The sequence below is a fragment of the Oncorhynchus kisutch genome, linkage group LG5 (assembly GCF_002021735.2).
Source record: "Oncorhynchus kisutch isolate 150728-3 linkage group LG5, Okis_V2, whole genome shotgun sequence".
NCBI lineage: Eukaryota > Metazoa > Chordata > Actinopteri > Salmoniformes > Salmonidae > Oncorhynchus > Oncorhynchus kisutch.
Window position 1 is genome coordinate 62,016,170 of NC_034178.2, and position 10,642 is coordinate 62,026,811.

Below are 10,642 nucleotides of genomic sequence, written 5' to 3' on the forward strand. Positions count from 1 at the left end.
CTCCCGGTAGATTTTACGGTGACGTTGTGTCCCCATGAGTGACTGTATACTGAGACAATCACAGCGCAACTAGAGAACATTATCAACCCCTACTGTATTTTCTGCTGGCTGCCCCACCACCACAAAAAGCACTGAGCTAGGCTGAAACACCTGCATTTTGGAGCTGCCTTACTCAAGAAAGCAAAAAACAGACCATGTTTGTATGCAGCTTTACTAACTCAATTATGTTTTTTTTTACATTGGTTTTCAAACTGATGTGACACGTATCAATGCCAAAATAACATGCAAAACAGGCAACAAAAAACAAAAGGCGGGGCTCTGGGTATATTGTATATCTTAAATGTATGTCTACATTCAGATATACCCTTCCATTTCTTATCTGGGACAGGGATGTAGTTTCGATGTGCCAATTTGTGGGGAAGTTCTCTGCATTTGAAGCTATTAAACCCAAGAAACTGGTGTGCAAGATTCTTAACATGTTTAACAAGCTCGGACTCCATGTTATCAGATCAAATTGTGTCATGTGCCTCTTTCGCACAGATAAATATTTGTTTTCTTTTTTTGTGGATTTACCTCCTCGTGCAATTCTGTACATTTTTTCCATCTCTTGCTGCTGCTCAAATTAACTTCCCTTCCTTGGCTGCGCTCTTAAAAGCCTCAAGGTGGGCAAGACCCCTGCTTGTTTTACACTTGTATACACAGGGTATGATGATATCTGCAACAATAAAAATGCACCATCTTGATTCCATATGGATGACACATTGCAAAAATAATATACATATTATTCATAAACCGGACACTCTGTAATCACCATTTGGATGGGGTATGGTGGTCATTGGCTCAACTTACCCCAAGGCAAACATTTTGACCATATTAGCCCACACAGCTACAAGGATGCACTTTCATGCTACGTTTATTCCATGCAGCATAAAGAGAACCAAACTGATTTATAAAACTAATCTTAAAACTATCTGGTTTAGATACAAGAATCATGAAACCTATAAGACAAAATATTAATTTGACTTTGTGAAAAGTTTTTGGGACCAGCTTGCTTACTACTTTATCCATGTGGGTTTCCATGTGGTTTCTAGACTCCATTAAATGATAATCTATTAGACATTTTGTGTATGGTTTCCTAGAAAAAATGGGTGGCTCAACTTACTCCACTCTCCCCTACTGCTAGTAACAGACCAAAACAACTATGTCTCTACAACCATGAACAACATTAAATGTAAACAAGAAATGTTTGATATTAATACAGGATTAATAAAAACAAAAGTATGTAATCTTGCTAGGTTCTCTTTTGTACCAATGACCGTTCAAGAGCATACTGTTATGCGTGCCTTCGGTTGGCCTGACATCATCCTATAAGCCAGATGCACCGGCTCCGTGAGGTTCGCCTTAAAGGTGTACACGTGAGTCTTCCCACTGCACTGGCTGACGTTATAGAAGCTCAACCTCTGAGTCTTAAAACTCAGCGTGATCTCCAGTCTATGTACTGCCGGGGTTCTCTTCAATGGGACATCATGGCCCTGCTCAAAGGACCTGAGCAGGTTATCGAACCACATCAGGCACCAGGAGCCACGGCTACTCTCTAGGGCACTCGCTAACCCGCTGCGTGCTAGCGCCCCGCTGTAGCACACCCCTATGATCCAGGGAGAAGATCCGTCCAGCTCCACCTCCCAGCGATGCTCGCCTCCGTAGAAGCTCTGGGTGCTCAGCACCTGGAGGAAGTTGCTAAACCTTGTTGGCAGGGCCGGGTAGGGCTGCTTTTTGGTGCTGAAGGTCACCGTCTTCAGGTCCTCCGACAGCACCAAGCTGGGGTGGGCAGTGTCTAGGTCAAAGGTCACCTCTGAGGGGTTGAGGACATTGCGTAGGGAACGCTGGGCCGTTCCGAGTCCCTCCCTCAACTCTGCGCTCCTCCGTTCCAGCTCGTCACAAGCTCGGCCTGGGTTAACTTTCGACTCAGGACAGGTGTTGTCGTGGTCCAGCTCCTCTAGAGGTTGCTGGGCCATCAGCTCCATGATGCGCGGTTGTGCCTCCTGAAGCCCCTCACTGAACACCCCACTGTCTTCCTCGGTCAGGAGGGATTTGGCTCGGAGCTGGGCATCCCTCAACTTCACTCGGATCTCGGAGACTTGGTGTACTCTGCTGCCCAGGCTCTCCTCGGTGGGGCGCAGTTCCTCTTCAATCAACTCTGTCATCCCAGTAACGTAGTTGATCGTCAGCTCAGTCATCCGCTCCAGCAGCTTGGCTGCCTTGCCTCTCAGAAGGGCATTGGCGGCCCGGACCTCAACCTCCCTCTCCTCCTCCCTCCTCAGCTGGTCCTCAGCAATCTGCAGCCTCACCGTCAACTCTGTTACATGAGACGCTAATAGAAGTTTAGACTTCTCCATCTTGGTCAGTTGGTTTTTCAGAAAAGTAGGGGGCGCTGCAGCTGCATCTCCCAAGCCTGTGTGTTGTAACTCTTGTTGCTCTATGTCTAATAGACATTCAGAGGTCTTACCATCATTTCTCTGGTTAGGTGACAATACCCCCTGGTGGCAATCACCACCATCTCCATCTGTTACAGATCTGACCTTTCCTGTTGTGGTGGCTTTATAGCTCTCGATGATGCTGCACATCTTGAAGTTCTTCACGAGGGCCTGGAGGCCCTGGTACTCAACCTGGCATTCGGGACAGCAGTGGTGGGCCGTGTCAGTGTCCATGTACTTCTCAAGGCAGGCTGAGCAGTAGACGTGGCCGCAGGGTAGGGACACAGGGTCGGAGAAGAGTTGCAGGCAGATAGGGCAGCTCAGGTCCAGAACGAGGGGTCCTTCAGTCTCAAACAGTGACATGCTGGCAGTGGCAGGCTCTAGAATGCACAATAAAAAAGCAACAGTTGTAAAAACACAAAATTCATGTAAATTCAGGTAGCTTTGCATGCAATTAGTAGTATATAGGGATTTCTTACTTTGAATTACATTATATATAGTTCAATACAACTGAAGGAGACCTTAATGTATGAGTCAAGATCACTCCGAGTCATAATACAAGCCAAGATCTACCTGTGTATTTTTTACATTTGGGCTTTTCTAACAGGCAATTTCTGCCCCCCCCTCCCCCCACCACCGCACCTTGCAATGCAAATAGTCTGGGTAGCCATTTGATTAGATGTTCAGGAGTCTTATGGCTTGGGGGTAGAAGCTGTTCAGAAGCCTCTGGACCTAGACTCGGCGCTCCGGTACCGCTGCCATGCGGTAGCAGAGAGAACAGTCTGACTATAGGGTGTCTGGAGTCTGACAATTTTTAGGGCCTTCCACTGACACCGCCTGGTATAGAGGTCCTGGATGGCAGGAAGCTTGGCTCAGTACACACTACCCTCTGTAGTGCCTTGCGGTCGAGAGAATGCCAAGAGTGTGCAAAGCCGTCATCAAGGCAAATGGTGGCAACTTTGAAGAATCAAATATATTTTGTACACTTTCTTTGGTTACTACATAATTCCATGTGTTATTTCATAGTTTTGATGTCTTCACTATTATTCTACAATGTAGGAAATAGTAAAAATAAAGAAAAACCCTTGAATGAGTAGGTTTACAGAAGCTTAGGCCTAACCCCAGAGATATAGAGATATGACGGGGGCATTCTACGACACAGAGATGCATTTCTTTAAGTCAGGATGGCTACTGCATCTGCTATACATAAGTCTTTCAAAGATAATTAGTAAAAATCCAAATAACTTAACAGATCTTAATTGTAAAGGGTTTGAACACTGTTGTCCCATACTTGTAAACAATTAACGAACATGCACCTGTGGAACGGTCGTAAAGACATTAACAGCTTACAGACGATAGGCAATTAAGGTCACAGTTATAAAAACTTAAGATACTAAAGAGGCCTTTCTACTGACTGAAAAATACCAAAAGAAAGATGCCCAGGGTCCCTGCTCATCTGTGTGAACGGGCCTTAGGCATGCTGCAAGAAGGCATGAGGACTGCAGATGTGGCCATACTGTGAGACGCCTAAAACAGCGCTACAGGACAGACAGCTGATCGTCCTCACAGTGGCAGACCAGTGTAACAACACCTGCACAGGATTGGTACATCCGAACATCAGACTGCGGGACAGGTACAGGATGGCAGCAACAACTGCCCGAGTTACACCAGGAACCCACAATCCCTCCATCAGTGCTCAGACTGTCCGCAATATGCTTAAACAGTCTTCCTCGCGTCACGTCACGTTCAACTGTCGGAGACAATTGGAGCACAATGGTCTGCCTTTATATCATAGGCCTGAATTATCTAAAGATTAATAATAGCCACACCATACCAAACTGTCACAAGCATTTCTAAACTGTATTAGGGTAATATCAAAAAGTAAGTCAAGCTATTGTTTATAGGGAAAATACGAGCAGAAGAGCAACAGTAAACCAGGTTAAAAAAAAACACACAACCCTCCCCTGTGCTCAATAAAACCCTCTCCAAAATAAAATATCCCCCCAGTAAATTTATATCTGTCCCTTAGAGTATGTTTGGATGGCCAAAACATGCAGTTACGTCTATCGGGGTTGTAAACTGAGGAAACCTACACCCAGTAGAGGTTTAATCATTTGATTAATCCAACTGACACCTCAAACAGCTACCATCAAAAAATAGTATTAAACCTACTTCCTCTTGTACAGTAGAGCAGGCCGTATTATATCATGTGGATGTGTCGGGTAAATTTATTTGACTTGATCTAGTCTAGAAATGAAACAAACCTTACCCGCATGCCCTGTAGCCCTTCTGAATGAGGTAGAGCCTATATTAGTTCATAATTCATAAAGAAACTCAGACATTTGGAAATCTTAGAACACAATCCCAAATGTATACCGAGTGACTAGGCTCAATTTAAGCAACATGTCAGCAATCTCCAAACTGTGGCCCTTATGAGCTCAATGTCCAATATGTCTACGACAGGAGAGGAGTCGCAGATAACTTTCGATTTCCTGGGAATTCCGTTTCTAATTCACGCTGCCGCGCAACATTCACGTAAACTCGCGGGATCAGGTGGCTTTGGAAGTTTCTATTCCCGGTGTTGCTGTAATACAAAACATGCAATTAACCATAACAAAAGTATCTTACCTAAAATCCTGTTTAGTAGGACACGATATTTTCAACGTGGAGACCTTGTCGTTGTTGATATTGCATTAAAATTCGACTTTCTCACGCGCATTCGGATAGGAACTGCACAGATTAGCACCTGTTCATCACCGCACAACTGGAGATGGTAATTTAGGTCAATACTAATAGTGAAGACAAACTAGAAACATGATAGTTGTCTTGAATTAGCCGTAGCCTACTTCCACCGTGACATCAAAAGTACCTGTCCATGATGAAATGAATTATTAACCTACTTCCTGTTATGTTGCAAGTTAGCTGGGCGTTCACTGTAATTACAGTCAACAAACCAAAGAGTGGAACAGCCCTATCCTGTAATATTAAAAAGGGATAGCAAACCCAGATGACAAAATTGTATTTCGGTTCCCTTACCTTATAAGCAGTCCATGCTTAGAAGTCCCTGGAACTGATTTCACATGCTAACTTTAGCATTTGTGGCATAAATCCCATTATCATTTTTTATAAAAACGATTTGTAAACACTTAATTGAAGAATCCCTACTGTTAACCAATCACCTACGTAGGGGCATAGACTTCGGCTACTGACTTTGGCTTGCCTCAAGACATTTTTGTGTGTGCACTAGCAGCCGAAATAACCCTTGCCGAAAACCAAAAACAAACAAAAAAAGTCATAAAATGCTGTTGCCAGATAATTGAATGTTCATTTCTCTTCCATTTTAAGTAAATAATTTGGCAGTATATCCAACCAGCCTCACAACTGCAAACCATGTGTATGGCATAGTGTGGGCGAGCGGTTTGCGGATGTGAACAGAGTACCCCATGGCGGCGGTGGGGTTATGGTATGGGCAGGTATAACCTACAGACAACACAATTTCATTTTGATGGCAATTTGAATGCACATACCACGACAAGGGCCATTCATCCGCCTATCACTTCATGTTTGAGCAAGATAATGCATGGACCAATGTCACAAGGATCTGTCCAGAATTCCTGAAAGCTGAAAATGTCCCAGTTCTTCATTGGCCTGCATACTCACCAGACATGTCACCCATTGAGTATATTTGGGACGCTCTGGATCAACGTGTACTACAGCATGTTCCTGTTCCTGCCCATATCCAGAAACTTCACACAGCCATTGAAGAGGAGTGGGACAACATTCCACAGGCCACAATCAACAGTATGATCAACTCTATGCAAAGGAAATGTGTTGCACTGCATGAGGCAAATGGTGGTCACACTGACTGGTTTTCTAATCCACACCCCTACCTTTTTTTTAAAGGAATCTGTAACCAACAGGTGCATATCTGTATTCCCAGTCATGTGAAATTCATAGATTAGAGCCTAATGAATTTATTTAAATTGACTGATTTCCTTATATGAACTGTAACTGAGTAAAATCTTTGAAATTGTTGCATGGTTGCTTTTATACTGCCAAATTTACTAAAACATTGGAGGTGGCTTAAGGTAGAGAAATTAACATTAAACTATCTGGCAACAGCTATTGTGGACATCCATGCAGTCCACATGCTAATTGTACGCTCCCTCTAAACTTGAGACATCTGTGGCATTGTGTTGTGTAAGAAAATAGCACATTAGAGTGGCTTTTTATTGTCCCCAGCACAAGGTGCACCTGTGTAATGATCATGCTGTTTAATTAGCTTCTTGATATGCCACACCTGTCAGGTGGAACAGTTATCTTGGCAAAGGAGAAATGCTAATTAACAGGGATGTAAACAAATTAGTTCACAAAATTTGAGAGAAATAAGCTTTTTGTGCACATGGAACATTTCTGGGATATTTTATTTCAGCTCATGAAATATGGGACAAACACTTTACATTTTGTGTTTATATTTTCTTCAGTGTAGATCATTTGAAAATAACAACAAGGACCTTCGGGTCCAATGCAATGTCTCTCTAAACAGAGTAATTGGTATCACTTAGAAATATATATATTTTTGTTATCCTAAATATAATTAAAGGGATACTTTGCCAAAATGCCGATGAGGCCCTTTATCTACTTCTTAAGAATCCGGTGAACTCGTAGATACCATGTCTATAGCTGTGTTCGAATACTATACTTGTCAAAATACGAAGTATACAAGCAGTGGACACTCTCCGTGCTTAAGGGCCTAAAATGTAATTATTCAGAACATGGGCGTGACTTAAACGTTTTCTAATTTAAAGAAAATAAGCAGCCGAAGTCCGAGAGCGGATACAAATTCATTGGTTTAACTAATTATGACAAACGTTCAAGAAAATGAGAAATGTAATGAATTACTATTCAAATAAGTTTCCTTACGTTATGTTGGCTGACAATTTGTTAGCTACACCATCCTTACAAAGCGCATATCATTACAGCACTATGTACCAGTATGTTAGCTAGCTAAGGTTAGTTGGCTACTAATACATCGAACTTGCCAGTATATTTACTATATGCTATCTAACTAACTACCCAACGTTTAGTGACTTGATTACTCCCGTTATTCTTAGTTTAGCTAAGTGGTATAGTCATTGTGCGTTCACAATGGACATTTGTGCGTTCTTAAATTCGCTCTGGCCATCTACTTTGATTCCAGAGCACTCTCGTCTGAGTGCACATGTGGCAGAGCGCAGAATAACTGATGAATTTACTAACGCTCCAACCCCAGTTGAATATAGCCATTGACAGTGAACATCGGCAAAAAAAAAAAAAAGCATAATTAGATTGTGGCAAGTTAGCTTGAATGCTTGACTGCCCTTGTGTGGACAGAACGGGTCAGTATCCAGTGTGCGTTCTGAAGCGCAGATTGTCCTTTCATAAATTCAGAGCGTTACAAACGCTCAGAGCGCACTCCATATTGAATTTACTCGTAAAATGTCTTGCTAGTAATTTGTTATGCTAGCAAGAAGTTGCATAGCAACAGCAAAAAACTTCCGGTAGACAGGGGAAGCGCTAGTACGCTCACCTGAAAGGACGTTTACAGTAAGTATACTAAAATGAACTAATAGTATACACTCATTAAGTATGTAGTATGGGTAATCGAACACAGCTTCTGTCTCTGTGTCCAGTATGAAGGAAGTTAGAAGTAGTTTTGTGAGCCAATACTAATTTGCATTAGCACAATGACTTGGAAGTCGAAGTGGTGGCAGATACCAATAGACATCCAGTCAACTGACTACGTGTGCTAGTTAGCAACTTCCTTCAAACTGTACGCAGAGAGATACAAATTGTATCCATGAGTTCATCTGACCCTCGTGAAGTAGATAAAATCCCTAAGTATCCCTTTAAATATGAAAGCATATAAATCATAAGCAAAAAGGCACCGTTTCAGACCAGAACATGGCCATTTCAATTACCCAAACAGTCAATTTACTCAACCCTGGAATGTATTTGGGATGTTCCCAAATACTGGAAAGGTGGGCCTGAGTCAAAAAGTTTGGAAAACCCTGTGCTAAACGACTAAAATGTAAATATAACTGGAATTCTTGAGCAGCACAAATGCACATTGCGCCAGTATCATTTGGATAATGGCAATATGGTATGGCCAGTGCAGTATGTCTTTTTGCAATCAAGTATTGCACAATATGAAGTATAGAGTGTTGTGTAAAATGCAGTGTCATCTGTGCATGTGTACATTTAGCTGAAAGCCAGAAACTTTTGTTTTCAATTGCATCAGATGAATCAACATAAAACAGAGTATATTAAATGAGAACCTTGCACATCTACAATATTCCTGGCCATCAATGCTTATCAATTAAAAATATTTCTGAACTCAAAAAGGGATCAAAAGAGGGAAAAAAGGGGTGATGAGAAAGGAAAACCAGTCAGTTGTACAGTGTCTAGTCAGTAGTACAACTGAAAGGCTTCTACTGAAATGTGTCTAATGCATTTAACCCAACACCTCTGAAACAGAGAGGTGCGGAAGGCTGCCTTAATCAACATCCACGTCTTCAGCGCCCGGGGAACAGTGGGTTAACTGGCTTACTCGGGAGCAGAACGACAGATTTTTACCTTGTCCTCTTGGGGATTCGATCCAGCAACCTTTTGGCTAGGCTACCTGCCGCCCCAGACAGTGTGTGTGTGTCTAATCCAGAGTGGACAGGTCCAGTGGCGAGTGTGTGTGTCTAATCCAGAGTGGACAGGTCCAGTGGCGAGTGTGTGTGTGTCTAATCCAGAGTGGACAGGTCCAGTGGCGAGTGTGTGTGTGTGTCTAATCCAGAGTGGACAGGTCCAGTGGCGAGTGTGTGTGTGTGTCTAATCCAGAGTGGACAGGTCCAGTGGCGAGTGTGTGTGTGTGTCTAATCCAGAGTGGACAGGTCCAGTGGCGAGTGTGTGTGTGTGTCTAATCCAGAGTGGACAGGTCCAGTGGCGAGTGTGTGTGTGTGTCTAATCCAGAGTGGACAGGTCCAGTGGCGAGTGTGTGTGTGTGTCTAATCCAGAGTGGACAGGTCCAGTGGCGAGTGTGTGTGTGTGTCTAATCCAGAGTGGACAGGTCCAGTGGCGAGTGTGTGTGTGTGTCTAATCCAGAGTGGACAGGTCCAGTGGCGAGTGTGTGTGTGTGTCTAATCCAGAGTGGACAGGTCCAGTGGCGAGTGTGTGTGTGTGTCTAATCCAGAGTGGACAGGTCCAGTGGCGAGTGTGTGTGTGTGTCTAATCCAGAGTGGACAGGTCCAGTGGCGAGTGTGTGTGTGTGTCTAATCCAGAGTGGACAGGTCCAGTGGCGAGTGTGTGTCTAATCCAGAGTGGACAGGTCCAGTGGCGAGTGTGTGTCTAATCCAGAGTGGACAGGTCCAGTGGCGAGTGTGTGTGTGTGTCTAATCCAGAGTGGACAGGTCCAGTGGCGAGTGTGTGTGTGTGTCTAATCCAGAGTGGACAGGTCCAGTGGCGAGTGTGTGTGTGTGTCTAATCCAGAGTGGACAGGTCCAGTGGCGAGTGTGTGTGTGTGTCTAATCCAGAGTGGACAGGTCCAGTGGCGAGTGTGTGTGTGTCTAATCCAGAGTGGACAGGTCCAGTGGCGAGTGTGTGTGTGTCTAATCCAGAGTGGACAGGTCCAGTGGCGAGTGTGTGTGTGTGTCTAATCCAGAGTGGACAGGTCCAGTGGCGAGTGTGTGTGTGTGTCTAATCCAGAGTGGACAGGTCCAGTGGCGAGTGTGTGTGTGTCTAATCCAGAGTGGACAGGTCCAGTGGCGAGTGTGTGTGTGTCTAATCCAGAGTGGACAGGTCCAGTGGCGAGTGTGTGTGTGTCTAATCCAGAGTGGACAGGTCCAGTGGCGAGTGTGTGTGTGTGTGTGTGTGTGTGTCTAATCCAGAGTGGACAGGTCCAGTGGCAAGTGTGTGTGTGTGTGTGTCTAATCCAGAGTGGACAGGTCCAGTGGCGAGTGTGTGTGTGTCTAATCCAGAGTGGACAGGTCCAGTGGCGAGTGTGTGTGTGTCTAATCCAGAGTGGACAGGTCCAGTGGCGAATGTGTGTGTGTGTCTAATCCAGAGTGGACAGGTCCAGTGGCGAGTGTGTGTGTGTCTAATCCAGAGTGGACAGGTCCAGTGGCGAGTGTGTGTGTGTCTAA

General features: G+C 44.2%; 1 protein-coding gene across 3 annotated transcripts; it reads right to left on the reverse strand.

Moving 5' to 3' along the window:
• Positions 1–193: 193 nt before the first annotated feature.
• On the reverse strand, positions 194–6,317 carry trim107 (tripartite motif containing 107). Of its 3 annotated transcripts, none has more exons than XM_031825623.1 (2): positions 6,135–6,317; positions 194–2,854 (listed from the first exon to the last, which is right to left on the reverse strand). In XM_031825623.1, exons 1-2 carry the CDS (start codon positions 6,148–6,150, stop codon positions 1,320–1,322), a joined length of 1,551 nt encoding a protein of 516 aa, XP_031681483.1. In that variant the 5' UTR covers positions 6,151–6,317; the 3' UTR covers positions 194–1,319. The 3 variants fall into 3 exon arrangements, with proteins under 3 accessions (XP_031681483.1, XP_031681484.1, XP_031681485.1); XM_031825624.1 differs by lacking the exon at positions 6,135–6,317 and adding an exon at positions 5,103–5,360; XM_031825625.1 differs by lacking the exon at positions 6,135–6,317 and adding an exon at positions 4,744–4,953.
• Positions 6,318–10,642: the final 4,325 nt, after the last annotated feature.